General features: G+C 38.6%; 1 protein-coding gene across 1 annotated transcript; it reads left to right on the top strand.

Moving 5' to 3' along the window:
• The first annotated feature begins 2,861 nt into the window (after positions 1–2,861).
• Positions 2,862–26,441, top strand: phf24 (PHD finger protein 24). Its single transcript, XM_026298044.1, has 9 exons — positions 2,862–2,967; positions 13,108–13,535; positions 14,918–15,103; positions 19,116–19,194; positions 19,897–20,099; positions 21,340–21,506; positions 24,249–24,251; positions 25,573–25,647; positions 26,327–26,441. Exons 2-9 carry the CDS (start codon positions 13,110–13,112, stop codon positions 26,421–26,423), a joined length of 1,236 nt encoding a protein of 411 aa, XP_026153829.1. The 5' UTR covers positions 2,862–2,967; positions 13,108–13,109; the 3' UTR covers positions 26,424–26,441.
• Positions 26,442–26,982: the final 541 nt, after the last annotated feature.

The following is a 26,982-nucleotide window of genomic DNA, read 5'->3' as shown; positions in this document are numbered from 1 at the left end:
TGAACACACACATACACACACACACACACACACACACACACACACAGATATATATATATATATATATATAAATTGTGGCACGGTGGAGTGGTGGTTGGTGCTTTAGAGCAAGAGTGTCCAAGGCTGCTTATGGACTGTGCTGCTGTATGAATGGTTACAGGGGATCTGACTGTAGAGAACAGCTTGTATTGTTCTGGTACATAAAGTAAAGTGTCCAGCTAAACTAAATGACTACAGGATGGTGGCTCTCACATCATCCCATATTATGAAGGTCCTAGAGAGGATGAATCTCTGTCTACTAAGACTGAAGGTTAAACATGCAATAGATTCCCTGCAGTTTGCTTACAGAGAACACATTGGTGTGGATGATGCTACACTGTGTTTTTTCTCATCTGGAAAACCTGCAAGTTATGTGGGGATTATGTTCTTTGATTTTTGAAATGCATTCAGTACCATCCAACCAATCATCCTCAGAGACCAGCTTAAAGGGATGGGATTGGACCCATCCTTTGTTTCCTGGATCACAGATTACCTGACAGAAAGGCCATGGTACTGCACATGTTTAACCAAACTATGGTAGCAAGTGTGCTGTTTTATCCTGCAGTCTGCTGGGGAGGCAGCATAAAGCAGAAGGATGCCAGGCAGCTAGACAAACAGGTGCAAAAAGCTGGTTCAGTGACTGGAATGAGGCTGGACTCACTGGAGGCTGTGGTGGAGAGATGCACACAGACAAAGGTAGAGTCCATCCTGTAATACACTGACCATCCCCTTCACAACATGATGGACCAGAGAAGCAGCTGCAGTGGACGACTCACCTCACTGAGCTGCAGGACTGAACGAATCAGGAGATCCTTCATCCCCACTGCCATCAGACTACTCTCACTACTGACTTACTAATTAACTACAAGACAACCCGAATTTCCCTTTGGTGATGAATAAAATAGTTTGTTATGTTATGTTATGTTATGTTATGTTATGTTATGTTATGTTATGTTATGTTATGTTATGTTATGTTATGTTATGTTATGTTATGTTATGTTATGTTATGTTATGTTATGTTATGTTATGTTATGTTATGTTATCACAAAAATTTAAAATGGGAAAATTTAGAACTCCTTTTTGAAGAGTTGTATTTTCACATCCCAGTGACATATCATCCTAGTTTGGGGGCATTATTATTTTTGGCCTCAATATTAATATGAAAAAGATCTGGTGGTTCTAAACTTTTCCATTTGAATTTTTCTTGTGCTCCTGGGAACACTTAAAGCTTTAGAAATGGATTATGCACCTTGACTGCTTTATGCCTCACCGCTGTTTTATTACAGTGATCTAAATCGTAAATTCAAATTTTACTTATATAGACCTTTACAATCTGTACAGCACGACACCCTACATCGTTAAACCCTTGCAGGAAGAGTTTCTTGGACCTCATTGCTTGGTTTTTGTTTTGACATGCAGTGTGAAATATGGGCCCTTATACACAAGTGTGTGCCTTTCTAAACTGTTCAGTCAATTCAGTTTGCCAGTGGTGAACTCAAGTCAAAGGACAATCAAGTTCTAGACACATTTAAAGAAAAATTAATGGAAACCACAATTTGGAGCATGACAGCTTAAAGAGTCTGAATAATATACTTCTGTAAATGAGATTTCCATTTCCAAAAACATGTCTTCATTCTGTCATTATGGGTTATTGAGTGCAAACTGATGGGTAAAATGGCAATGCCTCAACACCAATGATTGTCAAATCAAAAATATTTTAGTATTTTACTACATCCCATTTGCTTTTATCATAATGAGTGGAAGTGCAGGCTGATGTGATGCATTACGGATAAAATAGTCACCATTAGCTTAAATAGTGATTGAATGGCCTGGGTCAAAAGCAAGTGCAAGGGTATTTTTTTTCAGTCTCTAATAGGAGGATGATAGTCATTATGCAGTACAGGATGTTTCTTGGTGCTTATGGGGATATTGAACTCATTTGAAGTACTAATTCTGTGGAAAACATTGGACAACAACATAGGCTTACTCATGCAAGATGATTTTACTACAGCCATAGGGGTCACTCCCAAAATAAAATCAATAAAAGGTAGTTTTTAGGTTGGATATTTATAATTTTATGACACATTTGTATTCATCTCAGCCTTTCAGTATGTATATATATACATATATATATATATACATATATATATTGTAGAGGCTGTGCAGATGCAGATGTGTCTGCACAACATGTTTCCATTTCACACACACATAGTAAATATACCCCCACAGCCCCCACCCGCCTCTTCAGTGTGAATCAAATAGGACTCATTTGCACAGCCATTCTTCGAATGAGCTCGTCTTACGTTTAAAATGTCCATGTGAGACAATTGGTTGCTGAGGACGCATCTCGGATAACGTCATCTTTTTAGACACTGCGGGGTCCTGGTGGTCCCGACCAGTCCACACTCCACAGGATCCAGGACCGAGGAGCGCACAAGTTATTAACCTGAATGATCACGACGCACTAACTCACCGGACTCTCAGGAAAAGGGGGAGGGAGCTGCAAATATGATGGTCGTAAATCCGTGATTGAACTTCAGCGGCCGTCTTTCTGTGTGCCTCAAATGCCAGAGAGCTGCGTGTGTCCCCAGATCTTGGAGGAGTAGCTCAGGAGGAAGGGAGGGTGGAAGAAAAGAAAGAAAAGGAAAAAAAAAAAGATTTCAGCACCGGAGCTGTCCGCGGCTCTCGGATAAGTCTCTATTCCTGCTAAAAGGGAGAAGCTGCTTCCGAGTGTAAATTTTCTCCGTGGGACTGTGAGGGGAAGGAATAATAAACTGCTGTGCCATTCGTCTCTCTGCAGGGCTACCAAAAAGATCACTTCGTTTCAGCAAAGTCTTGACATGCTGGACGGCCAGGCTTAAGAGGGAGATAAGAGAGGATAAAGTCCCCCAGTGAGTCGGCGGTGAACACCAGCCTCTACCCTTTGCGGTGAGTCCATGTATGAGCTGCCTGGCTTTCCTCCACTGCTCTTTAAAATGTTACATAACAAACTGAAAATGCAGCTCTAGATTTTTATATATATATATATATATATATATATATATATATATATATATATATATTTTGTTTTTATCGTTGTTGCAAACACAGCGGCAGGACTCTTAAGGTGCAGCCAGTGCAGCGATACAGGTGGATTTGAAGCCTCATTACAATTGCTCGTAGTGTAGGATGCATATTTAGGTCAACATCCACATGGGTGTGGATGCGCGCCGTGGTTCTTGTCGAAATTACTGGAGTTCCCGTTGCTTTTCCTGGTTGCTTTGGCTGCTTTTCTATCCTTCTCATTTCTTAACAGCGCACCGTGCGGGAAAATCGACAGAAACTGGAGTCAAAAGACCAAACTGGGGGAGTTCTTGGACTATTGTTAGCGCATGTACGTCACTGGGAACTGCTAAAGCGCTGGGCTGCTGTGACCTTATAAGTTGTGCCAGTGAGGGATGCTGTGACTGAAGGCATGGTGAAGTGAAGCTGCTCTCTGCAGCAGATGCACTTTGTTTTCTACAGCTGTTCACTTTCCCCAGCCCTGTCCCATAGGAGAGTGCTGCTGTCCATTAGGCTCTCCACCAGTCTTTGTTTACAACCATATTGTCCTCATCTTCTAGCCCCTATAGTTCCACAAAAAGCCAATTTCAGTGTTAACCTTGGAGTGATTCCTGTTCTTCAGTGTGTGACAGCAGCTGAGCTGCTTCACTGCCGCCTGCTCTGTGCTTATTGTCAGCCACTCTCAGAGCCTTTGGCTGGCACAAGCTCTTTGCTTGGCAGCTCCTGAATGCCAAAGTGATGTTTCCAGTCTAACGATGCATTGAGATTTAAATTCCTCCTCCATTCAGGCACTTTTTTTTTTTTGTGGTCTGTTCACAATCTGAATTTCAAACCCCCATATACATATGTTGAGCCTTGAACACATTGTGCTTTTTGTGAAAAAAAAAAAAATGTTGCTGTTTTGCTCAGGTACAAGTGCAAGGATGAAAGAAGAGCCACTAAAATCCCAGAAGCAGAGTTTGTGTTTCGTACAAATAGCAGTATGTTTCTTCTTTCCAGAAGCAATGAGGAATCTGATCAGCTCTGTGTGTCTGAGTGCACGTACATCTGCATGTTTTAAATGGTTGTTAATGATTTCAACTCACTCGGTCTGGGAGAACTCGTTAGTGTAATTAGTTCCAGGTCTTTGCTTCTCTGGTCTGTGGGTGAGACCTTCGGTTAAAGGGGGATTCATTCCCATGAAAAGGCATGCTTTGTGATGCTTCCATTCAAAAAAAAAAAAAAAATCTCCCCCCAAACTCATCCTCTGAAACAAGGAATGAAAAAAAGGGCTGGTTGGGATTCTAATCAGCACATACCAGAGGCATCCAACAGCTTCTCCAAAGGGAATCATACAGTCAGAGGAACACAAGCCCACATAACTATATAACACATATATAGCCAACATTCACTTCTCCAAGCTGCTGAAAACACTTCAAATAAATCTGAAAATGAATAATCACCTTTTGTTTGAACTGCTAATGAAATCCATCCACATTTAAGATAGAATTGCAACAGAGGGGAAGGGATCACAAGCCACAATGCTGAAACCACTGTAGTGTGTTGATACAGAACTCTGGAAATAATCCTTTAAAAAACAATTTTGTCTCATAAAAACCTGATGTTATGACGTTGCTAGTTTACTGGCAGTGTTTTTATTGTTTTGATAACGCACTGAATTAAGATGTCATTGGAGAACATTTGTGATTACTAGTTTTTCTTTAAAGGCGAAGTTATTTTAACAAAAATGTTTTGGCAGTCTGTCACCATCATGTTTGGCACGCAGACAGCCAAATGTACCTATAACGACGACAGATCTGACTGTAGCTCAGTGATGACACTGATTCCTTAGCCTCATAAATGAGTCCTGTAGATTTCAATAACTTCCCTGTGGTGACACTTGGGACTGAATGCTAATACAGACCTTAAGACGTCCCAATCGGCCTCTCAAACTCTTCTGTTTACAGGAAGAAATACATTCCATTTCAAGGTAAAGATTAATTTCTTCTTTAAGTATATTTCATTTATGCACCCTGCTCTTGCCACCCATCCATGTGACAAAAATAGATCCACCAACACAACTTTTTTTTTCCCTCATCTGTCTATGATACACAACATCCACAAATTGACTTCAGTTGGAGTTCTGTAAACGCTGTATTGATGCAATGCCTGTCCACTGTATTAGATGCTACTGTTTTGAAATTGGTGTTTTGACTTACACATATTGGTAATAGTAAATTAATGAGTGAGATGTGGTCAGACAACAAAGGGATTACTCAGGAGCAGAAAAAAAAAAGACAAGGATTTGAAGAGCACTTTGCTGCCACCTTCCTTCCAAAACTATCAATATTTAATTTAACCAAGATGCTCTGGAGAGTTTTATCATGTGATCAGCTTGTCACACTCAACTGCTGACATGCATCAACAGCCTGAAAGCATATTGAACCTAAAAAAAGTGGAAGCATAGAAAAAAGTACTATATAAAGTATTCATTTTCACTTTCCAAAACTGGTTTCATTATAGGACATAATCACATAAGACATAACAATGGATAAACTACTGCATCTTTAGACTTTTCTGTCATAGTGGAGCCTGTCAGAATAACATTTCCTCAGTTATATATTTCAGGTTTGCCCCAAGGAGTGGCTATGTTTTTCTTTCCTTCCTCCAGATCTGTTTTTATCCAGGGGCATTTAAATCATTCAGAGGGGTCCGGGAAGGAGAGCACAGCAGCGAAGGCAGCTGCTCCTGCACAAGTCTAGTGAACGCCAAGCCTGAGGGACTTTCAGTCTATCCTTCTCAGCTTGTATTGCCTTTAAATGTAATATGAAGTCTGGACTGACATTGCTGCTATACCTTGGTGGAGGCTTTTCTTTACATTGGCATGTGAAGCAAAATTTAAAAAGTCAAAGAAAAAAATAGAAGAAAAATGTATAAAAGCAAAACAGAAAGCACTCGGCAATAATCCCACACTACAGGAAATGCATGACTGCACACACATTAAAGCTGATATAGGAAGTTGGTACTGTTCGGCAAATTATTTAAAAGATGTAGTTAATTAGGCTTCAGAAATTATTCACTGAAAATAGTTACATGACAGTTTGCAGAAAAGAAGAAGGGATTAGTTACATTACTTGAAATTAAAAAAGCATTGTAACCCTCACCACTCTAACAATAATATAACATATTATTAAGTAAGGGTAATACTGCCTGCCTGTAAATTGTGGTGAATGTTTACAATAGAAAGCATAACAGCTTTACAGTTTGCTTTCTTTAATTTTGTCTGTCAAAGAACTACGGCTAACCTTTGGATTCACATTTCATAATGGATTGAATAAGAAAGCTACAAAAAAAAAAAAAAGAGTCAAGAGTTGTAAAAAAAAAAAAACAGTTTGATTGACATGGAGGTATGTGTCCTCTTTGGAATATATTCATGTATTTTTTGTAGATGGTAGAGGACTGTCATGGATAGAAAACAAATACATCATCTATCTCTTTTGTGAGCATGAAGGGCACACAGGCATTCAGTTGCACAAATGTTTCTGTCAGTCATGCAGGAAAACACTTGAGCAGTTTGACAGGCTTGTGGTCAAACGCTTTGGGATCTTAGACTTGCAAGTGGCAGGTTACTCAGCACCATCTAATAAACTAAGGTATCAAAGCCAGGCACTGACCCATTTGTGTCAGAATCAACCTGTGCTGGGAGGGGGAAAAAAACATAAGTCCTTTACTTAAAATTCATAAGTTAACCTGAAAATGACAGGGTCTTCTGTGCGCTTGGATATTTTCCTCGTCAGTAGTGACTTCCACCCTTTGAGGAATGCAAATGAATGCCTTTATAGTATCCTGCCTTCATTTTCCCTCTGGTATCTTGTCATTCCTCCTTACATACAGGAGTGCAAAATCTATGTATGTATGTAATAGTGTAAAATCTATCACCTCTAATGAAAAATGAATTAGGGTGTGAAATTTATAATGTCAAATTATGCAGGAAAATATGTATCACTGTTCCTTTTTGGTTATATATGCAGTATGCATTTTGTTTCCTAGTGTGGAAAATTTTGACTAAGAGTTATGAGTTATTGACTTTCAAAGGATATTTAAATTATATTAACAATATTTACTACTGGCATTTATTGGATGGAGCACACAAAGACCTTGGGGCTTGTAATGGCACTTAGTTTATTGTTATAGTTTCCTATTTTTCTCTCTGCTGCTTATGAAGACTATTGACTTTGCTGGCCATTAAAGAACAGTTTGTTTATTGTTGATTATCTCATTTAAAATTGCATGGTCCATTATCGACACTGCACAGTACTGAGAATGCAGCTGTGGTGGCAGCATGTAACCAATACATCACCCATAGCATTGTTTTAATACTTGCTATATGGACATAAAGGCGATCAGGTTTGCTTTTTCACTTGGGTTGATGTGAAAAGGGCAGCAGTGCACAAGCTGCTGGTTGCAGGCAGCTCTAGGATCAAAACGCTGTCACTGTCTAATGAATGTGCCAGTACTGCCCTGAGCCAGAGTGGGAAGGTCACTTCAGTAGAAAATGAAGTTCTCATAATAATAATAACTGTGTCTTCCTGTGTTTTGATCACAACTTCTCTTGCATTTGACGTTAAGCAGCAATTCTACAGTTTGCAAATCATTTCCAATTTATTTTTTGTGGACCTGTGTGTAAAATTTCCTTCAATCTCACTGTCCCCTTGCTTCTGTTCTCTTGTGTAGGTGGAGTCCTAATCCTTTTGAGATAAATGGTAGCTTATGTTACCTTCTTAGAGAGCCCGAAAGAGTCAAAACACAAATAATAATAATAAGCAGCTCAAATATTGAAACAAAAAAAAGCAAATAGAAACAGACTCAGAGTATCAAATTAATCGTGAAGTAAATGTGTACTGACTTAATTGTCCACTCATTCTTCCACTCCACTGAAGAGATGAGCACACGCAGCAGACTAACACGTCGGGTAGAGCAATAAGGACACTGTAACGTTCCTGACACTAGATTTTCCTGAATAGCTAAACACTAACAGTGATTACTGAAGCACTGTCTGAAACCATCAACACTTGTAACCAGTGTTTAATCAAGTGTGCTGAATGCACGTCTCTGCTTTACGGCTCGTAATTTTAAGAAATTTACACTAAAACTGTCAACATTAATCCCTATATTCCTACACTGTTTTTTTCAATTGCCTCTCCAAGCAAAAGCATTTCATTTACAAGTCAGAGTAAATAGGCAACAGATAAACACTTGGTTTGGAGACCAATACTGGACAGACAGTAGGAGTTGGATAAAAAAGAAGAGGAGGAGGAGAAGGAAGAAGTGAAGTAGGACACAGGAGAAGGAGAGGACAGGGAGTGAGGAGCACGACAACTGAGAAAGAAATCAGAGCGACTGTGGTCGACCATCTTGTCAACCATGGGATGAGCATGACGGAGGGTTCAACCAAATCTGAATCACTATGCTGTTTCAGGTATCATCCAGATGTTCCACATGTGGACGAGGCTGGTTTCAGGTTGTTGTTAAAACAACAAGGGCCCACAGCAGAAATGTCATCAGACAGAGTGCCCTTATTAAAGTCCTAACATAACACTGTGTCTGCCTACTACTCCAAATGGCATTTTTCAGTGTCATGCACTCCTAGGCCCGTACAACAATGCAGACATTCTGACAATTCTGGACACTCCCCACATCAAACTGATTTCATAATGAGCAGAAACATCTGGAACAATGTCAGTTTTCACCAGACACTGTGGTCCACAGTTGGTTCACAGGTAATTGTGGTGCTGAATCCACCCCCACTCTGTTGCCCCAAATCCTAGAGAAGAATTCTACGTAGTACAGGAAGGTGCAAAATCAGGAGTCCTACCAATACGCTTTTTCTACAAAAAATGGAAGAAAGGAGGGAGACATTGATCAGGTCACAGCAGGCCCAGACACAGCACTCTACATGATACTTTCTATACTGCATAGCTCAAGACAACATTGCGTGTAATGTGGATGAAGTCTTATGGCAAGACCCATAAAGAAAGTCAGATTTAGTCTAATATCATTTTCTTTTTTCTAATTCAATTATTTTTGTTTGCTTCTAGTGCACTTTAGCTGTTTGCAATAAATGAATGATGGATATTTCAAATTATGTTTTTCGTACACTGTATTGATTCAAAAATATAGTTCCTTGAAATAATTTGAAGAATTTTGCAAAACTGTTTGCTTTTTCAAAAGATGTATAATGTTTTGCTGGTTTGGGGTAAGGTTCCACAGTTAGATTGGTTAATGGCTGGTTTAATCGTACCCAACTGGAGGATTAGAACCATCAGTACTTTTTCTTGATGCACCAACTCCTCATGGTGACATAACACTAATGCATGGAAATATGCATTAATTTGCATTTGCCTTTGCTGACTTTCTGGCATTTCGGTTGAGATGTTTGCTACATTTGGATGAAAACCTGCTAATGACACATTCATACACACAATATGTATAATTTGTATTTAAAATTTGTTTGCATGAGTGGCTATATGTTAAGACACTGCCTATTACATACAATTACTGCAAAGTCCCATGTTTGATTACGGCAAGCAACCTTTATTGTATGTCACTCCCCTTTCCAGATCTCTCCCTTCTATGTGAATCAAGGGGGGATTATGAAAGATTGTTTAATCATAATATTATGAAAGACTTATCTGACAATACAACTGAATTCTCTTACTGTAAATTATTTATTTATAATAAACTGATATTATATTGTAATGCTTTTTTAATTCCTAGTTCCTTTGTTGTATGAAAACCAGTCCCAACCTCTCCAACATTTAAATAATGAAACAGAACCTTTCAGCAAAAGCTCATGTGTGCTAAAAGGCAAGTCATTGTGCAGAGTGTCATTCAGGCAGACTTGACCTATATGTCTGCATTTTTGTTCATTGTATATAAACAACATGTTGATACGATATCATCAGTAAAGGTTTGTTTTTAGGAAGATTGAACTAAATGAAGTGTTTGTCCTTGAGGATGACAGTGTGCCCTCATTTTTCCACAGAGAAAGGTTTGGCAGTTAACATGCATTAATGTTGTAAAAGTATTTTTTTTAAACTATTTTTCCAATTCATTTTTTCAATTAAGTGAAGGCATTTCACCATCATCTGCTAATTGTTCACTTTCTGCCTATCTCTGAGTACCTCTTTCTCTTTCCAATTTTGCACTGTGTAACAATCAACAACACATTTTTGGAGTATACTTCAGTTTGTCATTTTTCGAACAGGGGCAGTCCTGTAGGCATAGAACATGCAGAAATACAACATTCGCAAAACACGGCTAAAATAGTGTACTTAGCAAGTCCCCACCATCTGTAGGAGTGCTGTGATTCAAGTATCAGTGATCTCCGGCCTCTCATTCGAGTGATGCCAGCCAAAACAGATATTCAGTGCATTAATCAATAAACAATCACTTTGCCTCTCTTTTGTCAACATGAAAGTGAACCCGTGTAGCACATAAATTCAAAAAATTAATTTTGTTTTAACGTTGATGAAATGTCAGTTTACCATGTGTAGCTCTTTTTGGATCATTAAAATGTGTGAAACCAGAGAGAATGCAGCATGTGTTGAAGTGTGATACTAATGATGTTGTTCCTTCCATCTATGAAGCATAAATCCACCAACAGCCTGAAAACCTAAGGCCTGCCAGGCTATTAGAGACTTACTCTGAAGGGAACAGAGAAGGAATGACTCCCATTCTACTTCAGATAAATACGATTGAATTTCACACAGGCACTTATGTGGAGTAGTAGATGGATATGATTGCATTTCAGAGCAAAGACACATGTCCCATAAGTACCACGTAATCAACTTGAATCCACAATGGTGTCTTTTTTTTCCGATAATGGAATTCAAAGGTTGCATTTGACCTAAGTGGAAATGAACTAGATTCCGCATCTCTTTTCTAACTTTGCTGCACAGTGTATCACATCTTATACTGTGTGTGTAGTCCCTTGAAAATATCAGCACACAGTTCCCTACAAATGCAGACAGTAGCAGTTTCTGCAAATTTCAGCATGATGACAAATGAAAAGAGCAATGTCATTAGAAAGCACCACAGTCTCTACATAAATCATATAACTTTGCTATGATTAGGTCCTAAATAAATAGCACATTGGATTTATTTGCTGTGAATTGACAGATCTGGCTTTATTGCTAAAATCAAATTGCCTTGGCATTTTAGACAAACACTCAGCAGTTTAAAGGTGCTGACTTTAATAAGAAGCAAAAACTCATTGAAAACTTGCAGGGAGAGTGAAGTAAATGTTCTTCTCTGGGATCAATAAAGTTGATCTTACCGTATCTTATCTCGAGTCATTTCATTTGGTGAACAGTTGGAATCGAAGAGAAGCAATGTCAGAGTTCCACGGCTGACTGAGCTCAGCAAGATGTGGTGACTGACGCTGTGTATGAGTACTCCACTGTGTAACCATTAAAAAGAACACCATATTTCAAAGGTTACTTTCTTGGAATTTCCTGAACTCTGAGCAAAATCTTGCCATGATCATGAGAATTTATTTACCAATCAGGAAACGGGTCAAGGCTTTTACTACCCTCATGGATTAAACAGCATGATCGTTAGATTGGAGGTCACACCGGCATAAATCCCTGACCAGTTCAGGTAATTTGCTTGGAAAAATAGGATGGAAAACATCTTGCTCAGCAGAAATACTGGAGCTCCCTTAACATTCATAAGTGTACGCATTGCAGAAAAAAAAGCATGTTTGTAAAATGAAAAGATACTGATTCATTAAATGTTGGACAGTTTCTATTGTTTTGACTCATAACTTTAAGGATTTAAAAGGTTGATTCATCCAAATTAACAAACTAAAGCAAAACATGGATTTCACCTCTAGAGGTACGGTGGATAGCCATGTATGTTTTGGTTTTATGCGCTCAGGCTTCAAAAATGTTGTTTCCATCTCTATACAGGTTAGGTGAGTGCAGTTCCATGTCTGCTGCTCACTAGCAGTTGTCACTGGGGAATATTTCTTTGGCAATGACATCTATAAAGATTATAAAAGTAAAGATAAAACGCTGCCATTTGACTTTAGGATGATAATTGATGTTCTAAATGATTTCTTGCTTTCTTGCTACTTATATTTATTGCCCTTCACATAACCACCATCCGTCATGAGGATCTGTGGACAGTGACACACACATTAGGGCAAAGTATAGATTTTAACATGAATATATACAATGAGGAGCATAATTTGTAGGTCAAGGCAACGGAGAGATACGTCATGTTTTCTGACACGTCTCCTATCACTGCAGGGGGCCTAACATCTTATTTGGAATATGACATATCATTCCTTATGTATATGTATATGTATGTATAAAAATATGCAATGTGGTTTTTGTCAATGCGCTGTGCCCCTTGAGTTATGCAAACAGAAACCTAAGTGCTGTCAATATTCACATCTTTGCGTATGCAGAGTTTGCATAGTGAGCCACATAATATGTGGAACCAGGAACAGATGGGCATTGTTTAGTACTAATAAGGGCTGGAGTTCAGGGACATTACTACTGATCCAAAGAGACATGGAGAGAATGAGGTGTGGATAGAAAAGGGAGTGAGGGAGGATAGAAAATGTAAGGACATTCCATTACAGGAAGATTTGATGTACAGAAAATTCATATTTTAATAGGCTTGGCTGCATTCTCTATGCTTGACTGCATTAGGATTTCAGCATTGTGTAATTACTACACCAGTCCTGCACCTCTCAGTGTGTGTAAGAGAAGATAGATTTAGATTATGGGATCATTGCAAAAATACATTTTCCACATTATTCATATATTTTTAACAAATTGTACCATTACCTCACTTATTTTTAACCTTTTATTTTTGCTTGCTGGCACCCATGATATATGGAAATTCTTATAACTTGAAACCAGGTTTTCCAGGCATTTGAAACTGCACTGGTGTAAGTCAGGGTTAAGATAAATTGTAAATACAGCATGCTTATGTAACTGGTCTCCTTTTATTTCCTTCTCCATCTGTCTGTAGCCATGGGAGTGCTGATGTCAAAGAAGCAGCAGGTGGAGAAGGTGCAGAAATGCAGCGCAGTGGTCTCTGCCTTCCAGGCAGGCCTTAAGGATCGTGCAGCTGCAGCCAAACAGGCGGAAGGAGAAGTGGAGGACAGTAAAGGGTCTGCCAAAACATCAGACAATCCTAGTGAGAAGAATACAGAGGAGGCAGAGCACGAGGAAACAAACAGCAGCGCAGGCCCGTCTACATCCCAGCATGCCTCAGCTCCAACCAGGGATGAGTGTAAAGTCAACAAGGAGGCTTGGTCAAGGTTACGGGATGGCAAAGGAGTGGAGCCCGAAGAACTTGACAAGAGTCATCAGCTCACACCACCTGCTTTTGTGCGGCCGAAAAGGGAAGCCAATGATGACCAGCCTGTTGAGGTCCAGCTCGAGAAGAAAGAGCAGGTATTACATGAAGGCTTAAACAGAGTGATGTCTTGTGATCTTAGTACGTGTCGCTGAGAACTCACGACCAGGGCGATATTTGAATCAGAAATATAATAACACATTTTAGATTTTACACACACTATAAATCCCCAGGTCTTGGGATTAAAGGGATGTCTGTGAAATGTCAAAGAATCTCCATGGCAACTGCAGCATACTATCTCTTTTCTTCCCTCAAGTTAGCCATTATGATAAAGCAGATTCATCTGGCTCTAAAGGGGACACTTAGACTTTAACTAAACAGTGTTGTTGAAGATAAGAAAGCACTAGTTAGGAGTTATTTTCTGTAAAGACCTACATTTCCATCCTTGCTGTCAGATGTGTTTTGGAGGGCTCTTCAGAGTGGGCATATTGTAGGCGAGCTGCGTTGCCTAGCCCTGGAGAGGAGGTGACCATATCAGAGTGACACTGACTAACAGGCGATGGAGTTCACTGAAGCACTGACACCATCCGTTTTTCTCTTTTGCAGAGTCAACAGTGCATGGCAACTTGTTATACTGTCAATGATGCACTTGAACAAGAGAAACAGAAATATAAAAAATATAAATAGACATATAAATTAGAATTTTGAAAGGTTTAAACAGAATGGAAAAAGTATCTTCATTTGAATAATTCATGGCCTTGCTAGATGAGTAATGAGTAAAGTAACACTATAAAATAGTTTTGAAAAGCTATTGTTTGAGTGTGTTGGTTTATTTTGTATGACAGTAAATTATTTTATTTGGTTTTCCATTCTCCATATCTATTAAATAGAAAGGTCCATGTCTCTAGATTATGTGTAGATGTAGATGGCAGATCAGGTCACAAGATGTGAGACATAACAAGATAAGCTATGACTAATTAAATTTAACAATCTTATATGCGATGTGCCTCTGCTGTGGCACCAAAATAGATATTTAAAAAAACAGCCAGGATGGAACCTGGCAGTGTCTTTGTGTGGTTAACCAGTCGAGGATCCTGCAGTCATTTTCCTTGGCTTGACATCTTAAGTGCACCCTGGTTGTAAATTGATTCTACGGGGAAGTTGGACAAAGACTGACAATGAATAAATGCTAAACAAGGGCAGAGATAACAGTTTTAGGTATTGTTGTCATAACTGTCTAAGATCATGAGCCAAGTACACAGCAAACTACCCCTCCTACCATTAAACTGCCCACGCCTGATGCAGTGATGGACTGATGCCTGTGCCTCTTCTCCTGATCTGTTATTCAGAGCTTTCTTGGACAGGAGATAAACTAGTGTAATCCTTGTGCTTGCCCAATTTGGGTTACTCACTGTATGTGCAACCAAAATCTACATGTAAATGGTATAATTTTGACTGACATGTTCTGTTGTTACCCAAGCCACCAAGTGATGAGATGTGTGACGTGTGTGAAGTGTGGACAGCCGACGACCTATACCCATGCAGGACCTGCAATCGTGTGTTCCACGACGGCTGCCTGAGGGAGCTGGGCTACCTGCGTGCCGAGGCCTTGCAGGAGATGAAAGATACAGCCCACACGGTTACTGGCTGGAGTTGTTATTATTGTGTAAGTCTGCTCAGCTCAAAGCCTCCATCACTAGCTGGACAACAAACATGCAATTTTCACACATATAAATGTGTGGACACATGCCAAAAAAAAAAACATACATGTAGGTTTCAACATCAACATTTCAAACACTGGCCGGTGGGTTTTTAAGCTTTAAAATGCCTCCCATGGCTGTAGGAAACTTTACTGAGTCATGTTTTGTTTTATGTTTACTACATGAACCTATATTTTTATAATTATTGATGCGACTGTTCTTTCGGTCATGAACAGACTTGAGATGTATCAAGCATAATGAACTGGACCTAGAGTTCAACTAAAGGGAGGCAACATTATGGGAAAGTTCTCAGCTGGTGATTTGAGAGGCATAATGCAATCTGTTTGAATTCCCATCTACAGAGCCAAACAGTCCTTTGTCTGGAGAACCCTTCAGAGTGGAGTAGGGACTTTGCTGTCCTTCACCAGCCCTGAGAAGCAAAATCACTTGCCAAAGTCGTGCTTACAGGGGGATGTTTTCACACAGACAAAAGACACTGAAAGGTTCTCTTTCTTTGGCTGGTTCCTTCAGTGTGAGAGGAAAGGGGTTGGAAGAAGACAATTCAGAGCAGGAGAGAGAAATTTAAATTCTGAATTCTAGCTCACATAGTTACATAGTTATACAAGAAGCCAGCTATTTTGTTAGGACATATCAATTAGGTGTTACAAATCTTTCAGCTGATATTTAATTTTACACAGACAATTGAGACTGCTGCTGACAGATGGACTTAGTTTCCTTGTAAGTAGATTTAAATGCAGCATTCAAAACAGACTCCTGCATGTATGGCTTGGTGGCACCCGGACAGACAGAGGGAGGGTCAATGAAGACAGCTGACCCTTCCTTATAGCCCTGATGTATTTTTTGATTCTTGTTGTTAGCTTAAAGAAATCCCAAGGACTAAGATATTTCAGCATGCACCAACTCCTGCAACAAAATAAAAAAATAAAATATGATTCTTCAGCCTAAAGACGTTTTTGGGAAGCTATAGACGTTTATCAAGGGCTTCTTCACACATCTGCTTCTGCCACAGTTAAAAATGAGGTTATGTAAGCTGTGTTTGCAAAATCTTTAGCTAAATGTCACGAAGAAGTTCCACGTTAATGAGAGCAGCTGTATGTTTGGCTGATAATCATGATATTTGGAGACAATCTTAGTGACTGTCACTACAGTTGATGTGTTTCACCGCACACACTCATTTGAATCATTGTTAGCACAGAAATATTGAAGCACCGAAATCAATGAGTACATCTCTATTTAAATTTTCCTGTCCTAGCACTGATCTTAAAAAGAGTTATTTAAAGCATGTGCAACACACAACCAATGCTGTCTTTTTTCCAAAGAGGACAGTCTCAGCATTTATGCAAGCTGTCAGAATAAGATTAGAACGTGTTATTATTTTCTTCCCTAGGGCCCTTTTGCGTTGTAGAGAACATATTCTCCAGATGCTGTCAGTAGGTACTATATAAATCCTTTAAGCCACTTTCAAAACTATAAATATACAGTTACATGAAAAATGTTATCAGATGGATATAACTTTATCACCATGGCATCCAAAGCTGATTGTACAAAGGGAACATTATAACACAGCAGATTAGAGGTGCACTGCAATGATGCTTGGCAAAGAACAAAGAAGGCAGTTTCAGGATGACACTATGATCGTTGTTTTTGTTCACTGATTTAATACTATCATGATAGTGATTGTGAATATGCAATGACAGCATGATACATTTAAATAGATGATAAACAATAGATTTGAAGATACTCTCATCTACGTATGTATAATACATCACAGTCTCTGTGTAACTCAGAAGGCATAGATTTGTAGACAACTGAAAAGATACACAGCAAACTGCAGTCTAACTGTTCATTAACATACACACACGAACAGAGTGTATATGCAGGTATGCTATATGATTAGTCACCCAAACCTATGTTTTAGCCAACTGTTTGAGGCAACAAATTGTTTTTCAGTGTCACAGTAAAGTCCTCAGTGTCCTCAGCTTCAACACTTTATACTTTAGCTTTAATTTTAAACAGGAAAACTGTCCTGGACATTTTGCAGTGTTGCAGATTACATGCAAATGCATTACACTGGCTTGGGGTGTCGTTTTTAGATTTCGTTGACGTGGAAATGGCTACTGAGGGCAGATAGTGAAATACTGAATAAATGAGTGCATTAAATAATGGATGGATGAAGATGAATGACACATTAGGAGCTTAAAAATATTGAGTAAATTAAGCTGAACCGCCCACTTGCAGCATCCAGATATTAGAGGGAAGGACTGTGTAGTGTTCATAGCAGACATGAATCAACACATACAATATACACACTCCTGATCAGTAATTGCTGCATACAGTGGGCTAGCAGGGGGGTTGGCACTTTCTGTGATTTTTATGACAGGTTGAAGAAATGCATGAGGACACCACCCAGCTTGTTGATACACATGTTCAGTTCATACATTGAGGCCATGACCTTGTTCACTTGTGCTTTGAAAAGGCTATAGATAAGTGTCGAATTTAAAAAAAAAAAAAAAATATATATATATATATATTTCTGATTTAAATGATAATTCTCCTGTTTGTCAACTTTGGTTTGAGTGTCTTATTTGGCGTTAATGTGATCAACTCCTGTTTTAAGTATTTGGGAAATTTTGCTAAAATGATGTGTGCATAGCAAGAAGGAGGGTTTCAAAGTTTAAATTAAAACAAATAAACATTTGTCTTTAATATAAAAAGTAAACAGATCAAACATCTTAATGCGATTAATGCGTGAGTGAATGTCTTTTTTCATCATGTGACTGATATGAAGCTCTGACAGATTGGAAGAATGATTAAGAACTATGCAAACAAGCTGGGATTGACTTACTGTACATCAATAATCCAACAGGCATCATTAAGGTTTCATGATGCCACTTATCAGATAAATAATGTACAAATAATGAAATATGAACAGATCAGTGATTTCTGCTGTCTACAGAAGGCTCAGAAGAAATGTATTCTTTTTACATAATTATAATCCAATGTCTAATGTATCTTTTAGCCACATAACTTGTTGAAATACATAAATAATTCAAATTTATCTCTTTACTATTATCTCTGTACTACAATAAAATTGTAGTACAGAGATAATGAGATAATTACATTTCCGTAAGTGTTTAAAACAGCACTCACACAATGTGTGTTTGCCAAACTCTCAGTCCAGGAAGGTAGAGGGTTAACAATGAATCAACTTACTTTATTCTAAATTTAGCTTAATAATAAATAGATTAAATGATATTAGACACACATTCACTGCACAAAGTGACAGGAATCCACTCGTAGTGTATGGCAACATGGTGTACTGTTATATAGTAGGAGGTGACACTTACACTCCAATATTAATACAGAATCTTTTGACCCTTACACCAGTGTAATGGTAGACTCCTAAGGGTTAATTTTAGTTTCATTTACATATATGTCAGTGTTTGCATGTTTGGGTTTTTTTTATATGTCATTAAAATTTTTTATGTTTAAAGCTCATGTAATGTGAGGTCCTCTCTAAGATCGTGTGAAATGAAATAGTGTCCTGTTAAATAGCAAGAGGCGATGTTCACACTTCAGTATGGATGCACAGCTCAAAGTCTTTATTCTGACTTTGCCATAATAAAGAATCATTTAAAAATGAATTCTCTGTAAAAGTTCAGTGGACCCCACACAGACTGCGTGGAAATGTGATTCACAGCAGTGCTGGGCATTAAACTCTGCCCTTTCCTATCCACCTGCACTGAATTCTTAAGTGGGCAAACACATTTTTGCGATAAAAAGTTTTTTTCTTATAGTAGCAGTTGAATAGAGTCACATTTCAATAGTGGGTATGCTGGTGGATAATTGCAAGAGGTCCATCTGGGTCTAACACACTTATTAGCCATAAAAGAACCAAAGTGAGCATTATTTTTTTAAGTGTAATGTTTGTCTCTTTTATCTCACCCTTTTCTGTAGGACAATCTGAATCTACTCCTTACAGAGGAAGAGATGTACAGTCTCATGGAAACCTTCAAGCAGTGTAGGATCATCCCAGGTGAGTCACTAAAGCATTGTTAAACACTATAAGATTGGCAGGTGGTGGTGGCACTATGTGATTTAACATTTTGGAAGTTAGGGAACATATAACGTCACATAGCAATGCCTTGACGACTTGCTAACTAGTGCTACTACTTAAAGAGGCAAAGTTGGGTGCAATTTTAAACTTGCTGTGCAGATGTTTTTCCTACTGTGGTCACGAGGCCGTGGACACAGCGTAAACCTGACCAGCCCCAAATGTGGTCTGCGTGGTTGCATTAACCTGATCCCAAACAACAAATAGCTCTTGAGCGGCTGCTAACATACAATGTGTCTTTTTGGGTTACATGGAATGCATGCCTTTTTCTATCATCTCTGGCTCATCCCTGCCCGGTGTGTTAAAAACTTTCTGTGTTTTTCTGCGTTTAGCAGGAGAAACAAAACGAGATCAGTGGTGAACACTGGTCAGCAATGCATTCATCCCTCAGAGAAGCACACTGCACTGTTTTGTTCCCTTTTTATTGGATTGTTCAAAAAATATGATTATATTATTTGCCCTCAATATCAATGTGTGGTATTATTGCGCAGCTTGGATGGAGGGCAATCAGTGGGAGGCGGTCTTGCCTTTGTAGAAAATGAGTCACCATAAGTTAATTATATCTGCAAGACTGCTTTGTGACTAATTAGGTGTGATGTGATAAATTGTTCTTTGCTCCTGTAGAGTCATGCTTGGTGTCAGATGAGCTGCTGCAGTACCGCCACTTTGTGTCCAAGCAGCAGTTTGATAAGGACCTGAGTGATGAGCAAGAGGAAGAAGTCCTGGCCCAGTTTGCAGCGCTGGATCCTGAGAAGAAGGGTCACATTGAATGGTCGGACTTCCTCTACTTTGAGTCTCTGGCAGTGTTGAAAAAGTTTCGCACAGAGGTAAAGGATTAGAAGACTGAATTCAGAATTAATTATAAGATAACTCGCTAAAGGCCCAACAATTTCTTCATTATTGTTGAGGTCTTGAAGCTCAGTCATGAGCTGGTTTGTATTCGATGCAGCAACAGTTCATTAGAACAAAATGTTGAGATTTGGACATCGTAAGGGTGAAATAATACTGTGAGTTATGGTGTACATTGGACACACTATAAAGGTTTCTGCCTCATTGATGGCAACACCAAAACAATTGCAACTTGTTCTGATACCCAGCACAGCATACACACCAATTAAGGTATTTTAAAATCCAAAATACTGAAGTCCTAACTAAGAAATCTGAACACAGACAGAATATAGAAACATTTATGATTGAGCAATATTAATAATGTTGCCTTTTTTAGGTCACACTTCCAATGTTCTTTTTGACAGTAATAAGGCTCACCATCAACAACTGCCCTTACTCCTGGAAAACTGATAAAGAATTTTGGAGAAGGGGCTTGTCTTGATTGAAAGAGTCAGACTGAAAACCCCTGACATAGGGATATTTTGAAAATTTGCTCTGTCTCCTCCAGTAAGAATTTTCTTGCAGTCATACACCCACTGTAAACTCACTGTTTACAGGCTTTCATTTCATCTGCGGCAAGCAGACAAGACAGACGAATAACTATGAGTATTACAGAAAAGGAGATTTCTGAGCCTCACTTCAACTTGCTTCATGTTGTCTTCACTCTCAACAGTGTCTGCCAGTATCAGAATAGTGTTTTTGGCTATTCAGGTATCTGGCAAAGTATCTATCTCTGGTCTGCCAAAATACCCTTTAATCAGCCTTGTAGAAGATGTAGGCGCACAGGCCAAAGAATACGTTATGTTAAGGTGAGTCTGAGGGGAAAAGGCTAAGAGTTTTGGCTTGTATCCATCTGTTTGAATTTCTCACTTTTGGTCACTAGATGACCAAAAAGCAGTTTGAATATTGAGCACTGGTTTTGTCTTGGGGGATTAAATTTGCAATTTGTTGACTCTGCGTTAGCATGGGGTAAAACAATGCTTGCAGATTATGTCAGACAGTACTAATGTGATTGAGCATGATTAAGGCTAAAGAAATGAGTCCTAAAAATATCTTGGCCAGGCCTCTAAATTACAGCAATCAAAGGCATAAAGGGCGAACGGAATTAACATGAGAGATTTAGCGGGGTAGATCCAGGCCACCTAATCTCACACGTTGATATTGTTTTATTTTTCCTAGAACTCGCTGGTGCGTCTGTTGACTGCCAAAGAAAGAGACAAAGCACGGTCAGTGTTTCTGGGTCTGGACCTAGATAAAGACGGTGTGATCACAAGAGCAGAATGCCGCCAGGCCCAGCAGTCCTGGTTTCATAAGCTCAACAAAGACTCACAGTCCTGCAATGTGAGGTGAGCACACTAAATCAGTCAGTTCTATGCCCACAAACACACAGTAACATTCTCTTTGAGTCAGATTTCTGCACACTCATACTCATAGTATACTTCAAAAACTAAATAAACAAAAGTACTCCATGTCTACACTGAGATAAAAGATGAACAAGTTTATGCACAAGTCTGGCAGTAGTTTGGAGAGTCTATCTCATCTATATGCTAATTGCTCTGGAAGAGAGAGAGGAAAAAATCATGGCTGCATAGGCGAAAAAAGACAGTGACAAAGAAGATCTGAAACAAAATAAGATTTAGTTATGCTTCCTCTAGTTCACATAAGCCACAATAACAGTTCATTTCCATTAGTTTGCAGATGACACACCACTTTACTTGCATGCAATACATGCTAAACAATAAAATCACTTGAGACAGTGATCTGAACTGTGTTTAAAAACAGAGAACATGTTCGTGTTAAACAGATTTATCTCAGGCACCCAACCTAGTTGAATCCAATTTAACACTGACTCTAGATTTGTCTCTGTTACTTCAGTTCTTCAGTTTAGAACTGTGCTGCATCAAAACCAGAAACTGTATTTTTATCTGGTTCACTTTTACAATGTCTCAGTGCAGTGTCAGTTCACAATACTGCAGTACACTAGACTTCCAACCCCACATCTATTAAACACAATGCGTTAAACTGCAGCTGCCAGTCAGTTTGTGTTACTGTGCATGCTTAATTATCGTATTATTAAAAGAGTATGTTAATGTTCTGTGACACACAACAATGTGGGGTTGCTGTAAATGTGAAAAAAAAAAAGCTCTATGTAGTGCATTTTTATTAATTACGTGCTAGCGGATGCAATGTAGGCTTTGGCCACAAGGGGGATTGCCACCCAAATGGAGCCATGACTGCAGCCAGCCCTGGCCTTCAGTCTGGCTGAAGCGAGGGAAGAGAACCAGACTGCTGTTGCCTCTCTCATTATTTTACTGTTGTTTTCAGGCATCATCCAGACAATACATCTAGTGACAGACCTCACAGCTGGGGCCTGGTACATATACAATGATGAAATGTGTCACATTAATTTTTGAAGTAGAGATCTCATTCATGAGGGCAACCCAAAGGTCACTTGCTTCCTCACATTCAAACTGTGAGTTGTCGAGTGGAAAACCTAATGCTATTTATGTTTATTAACATACATTTCCAAATTCTCTTAAATTTGTAAGGCCTTAAATAACAACCTGAACCAGTTGTAACAAGAAATCTCAAAATGCCACAGGGTTGCAGGGCTCAGCTGTTGTTAAAGGGTTTTTTTCCCCCATTTTTGTATATAAAGCAACAAAGTTTAAAATTAAAATTAATACAGGCATACTTGTACCACCACTTGGTGATTATAAATTATGTTATTATAAATTGCACATCAAGCCTTGCTTCTAAAATGCTGAGAGAAGCATACTCATAAATCCAGGTTCACCAGTTTTGTGCAGCAAAACCCCTGACAGTGATGAGCCTTTTGGAGATGACAACTAGTTCCTCAAAAGGATCCAAAATAGTTCCCATGTCACAGTGATTTTTTTTTATTCTGATACTGTGTGATGTTGTAGCTAAAACAGATAACTAAAAAAAAAAGTGTGCTGTTTCTGATTAGTATATACCTTGGACTATGCAGAATGCAAAAAAATGTTCAGCCCGGTACTACACTGAAAAAGAAACAGCAAAGATACACGTGATGAGCAATAAAATGCTTCTCTAAGAAAGTGGTTTAATGCTTAGGTCTAATACATTTAAATCATGTCTATAAGAATCAGAGCACAGCAAATAAATATTCAGAAGCAATTCTAATACTAATACATTCTTTATAACAAAAGGCACTATTGAAATGTGTTTCATTATGTCATTAGCAGGCACATTGCTGCCTGCCAGTTGGATTTTTAGCATTGTTGCTATTAATAAATTGAATAAATTGCTATGTATTCAAGAGATGAAGCTTGATGCTTTTTGCTTGGAACTCAATTGAACTGTCAGTATTTAAGACCCTTGAGAAGAGACTCAATCCAGAGCTGCTTGTGCTTTGACTGGCTAAGATCAAGTAAAGCTCTACCCTTGAAATGGCTTTAGGGTATGAACACAATGATATATAGGCAAGTAGAGTATAAGGACATCTAATACAAAAACCCTGTAACAAATACTTCCTTTGTGGAGCTTTTTGTTGTAACTCAATCAAATCAGATATAAAACAACACAAAATAATGCAAGCAACATCATTACAATGTACAGTCCCAAGACAAACCGTTAACTTACATCAATACCTCTTAATGCATCATAATATTCAAACTATCTTTACTGGACCTTTATTGCATTGAAGTGCACTGTGCAGCTGTTTTTATCATGTCATCCCCTGGTCTATGCCTGATGGTTAGTATAATCTATGCCAGAAAGCAAGAGAAATCACACTCAATATTTTACTATAAATATGTTTTATATTCAGTTATATCTGGAAGACTGGATATTGTTACTGTGACTGGATATTTTACAAAACTATCCTTTTTTTTACAAATCAGTTTTATACTCAGAGAGCATCACTCATAATGACTCAAGCTCATTAGGAAAGAAAATCTCTGATTGACTCTGATGAGGTTATGTTTGTACTCCCTGTGTTTGTGTGACTGTGTCAGCACTAAAAAAAAAACATTCAGATTTTTTTATTTGTGTGAAAGAAGCAATTTTACAATTAATGTAACTTTGATTTTACATTAATTTATTAGTAGGTGATTCTCAGAAAAACGTACAGAAGTGTCCAAATTAAAGTGCTCATTAGCGAGAATGTCTTAAGAGTGTTATTTGGGCTGTTATCACTGATGCATAAAAAGTGCAAACAGCATTATTGCTGTAATGTTAAAGTTGGTCAGGATAAATCAAATTTTAGTTCTGAGGACAGCAAATTTATAGCAATGCATCATATTTTACAATATATAATTGATTGTAAAATCAGAAGTAGGAGGGAACTACAAATACATGTAGTAGACATGTACTACTATGAAATGTAGTGAAACATAGCGTAAAGGAAAAGTAAATGTACTTTTCACTAATGACGTATATGTGCGAGTATATTTGAGTGTGCATGTGCTTGTTACTGCTCATAAACTTGTGCTGTCACATCTCCTATGCTGTACCATTCCATCCCTGTCCCCTACTCAACATGCGGCATTCCCCACAGACTCATGGGACTCTGCTATCCTATGAATTGTGGGTGAGTGTGACTCAGCATTGCATGGCTTGTATCCTTTTCCTCACTTCAATACCTCAAGTACTCAGCAGTCCTCAAGTATTCTCAAACAAGTCCTTGATTTAATATGTAATTTAACTCAGACTCTTGAGGAAAAAAAAAAAAAAACCCAAAAACTTCAAACTAAAACCCAGCAATCAAAGACGCATGCATCCTTGAATGAAGTTTAATGAGCAGAATGTGAGCCCTTCTTGTTATACTGAAGCAGGGATAAGACTTGGGCTGGCCTGTAGTCATAAGGATCAAAATAAATCCTTATATTCTCTTTAGGTGAGCTTCTTTTTAAAAGTCTCATCACTGTAAGAGAACAGCGTATACCAAAAGATCACAAATTCACATTTCAGGTCCACACATCACACTAAAATGGAAGTGTCATTCATGCTCAAAAAGCGGCAAGTAAATATCAAACGAATGGAAAAACTCCACTCCCTTTAAACGCTGGATTACAGACATTCACAAGTTGCAGCATGAACATGAAAACTCAAACAAAGTCAAGGTTTTTACTAACTCAAAATTAACAAACTACTTCTGCTGAGGAAGATCATGACTTAAGACTGAATTTCCTAAAATCATCTGAGTTTACAACATTGTGATAACCTCTGATTTTGTGCAGTAAAGTTGTTATCTTCAACAAATGCCTTCCTAAAGTGGAAAAGAGACCATCAAGAATAATTACTATTGTTCAAATACCGTAGATCCTATTCTTTCTTTTATCAATGCAAGAAAGTGTCTTGTCCCTGACTGTTGTACTACCTAACTCATTCTTTCCTGTCTGATTTTTATCATTTGTCCTTTTGGCACAGTATTAGTCATGTTGGCCCCATATGCGAGAGCAGTCCAGCCAGTTCTGGTAGTGAAAGGAGCAAGACCGATGACAGGTTTGTCTTCATATGTTTTGTTACTATCTGAGTGTGGGGGAGTAAGGATGGACAAATTACAATATAATAGCTCTGCAGAAAATATCAATTTAGTGAAGCTTTTTTTCTCACAGGCTTTTCATTCTAACAATATTACAAGCTGGCAGACTTTCTTATGTGGTGAAACTTGCTTACTTTGTTAGAATATGCCCAAATTTTCCCACTGGATGTGCCTACATAGGGCTGACAGGACCCTCCACTTTCTCAATAACTGTGGCCAATGCTTCAACACTTCAGACAACAACTAGAAAGAACCACAATTACAAAGAGAGCTACAAAAGAGTCATATCAATTTGAATGCAAATTATATGTTTAGATAGAGATTTAGCACAGAGATCTGTTCTTGTAATTATGCTTTGGGGCATGGACATTAAACAGCACGAGTCAAATTACAGTGGAACACAGGTCAGAAACTTAAAAACTAGAATGAAACTGCCAAATTCTTGTGCAGTGTTGTACACAATGCATATGTATGATTATCATGAGTGAGATCCCAGAGACTCAAAAATGAAGACCCAACAGTTTTTTTAATTAACGTTGCCCAAATTTTGAACTCCATACATATATTTTTTGTTATAGATTGAACAATTATTGCAGTTATTTTGACTAATAAACCTAATAAACTCTCTTAATTCAACAGGCCAGTGACCTGGGCAGAGTTTTTAAAGGAAAGTGCCATCTATATCTTGGCAGCGCGACCCAATAGTTCTGCCATGCACATCCGTCTGCCTGTATAGTCCAGGAACCTGCACTGCACCCAACAGAAAGAGGCAGAGAGAGCTAGAGCTACCCCTTGATGTGATGACACAATGACATGAGAAAAGCAACAGAGAGAACTGGATGTAGCGCTGAGAGACAGTAGTACAAGCCATCGCCAGAATATCTCCTCCTCTGCATCACCTCAACTCCACGGCACTGACACACACATGCAACTGACACACCGGCAACAAAATTTACAGCAGCTGTCACATGTCCCAACTCCAAAAATTGACAGCTTCCAACAAATGTGAGCGATAGGACAGGGAATATAACTCCTGTTAGTCTGTCAGTCAGTGACATTTCTGAAACTTCAAGTGAAGAGACCATGCACACAGTCAGACAACTCCGAGGATGTTAACACTCTTTTAAATGGCAAATATGACACTCTACAGCCCTCCAGACACATAACACACCTCTCATGTGGATAAATTAGTGTGACAGGCTGTTACTCTTTCAAGTATTCATTCCTCTGAGCCTCATCATGTCCTAATAATAACTCCATGCTACTGTAATGGGATTGTGTTATTCACCATTAAA

The sequence above is a fragment of the Mastacembelus armatus genome, chromosome 12 (assembly GCF_900324485.2).
Source record: "Mastacembelus armatus chromosome 12, fMasArm1.2, whole genome shotgun sequence".
Classification (NCBI taxonomy): Eukaryota; Metazoa; Chordata; class Actinopteri; order Synbranchiformes; family Mastacembelidae; genus Mastacembelus; species Mastacembelus armatus.
The sequence above is the reverse complement of the archived record's forward strand: the minus strand, read 5'-3'. Positions and strand labels throughout refer to the sequence as shown.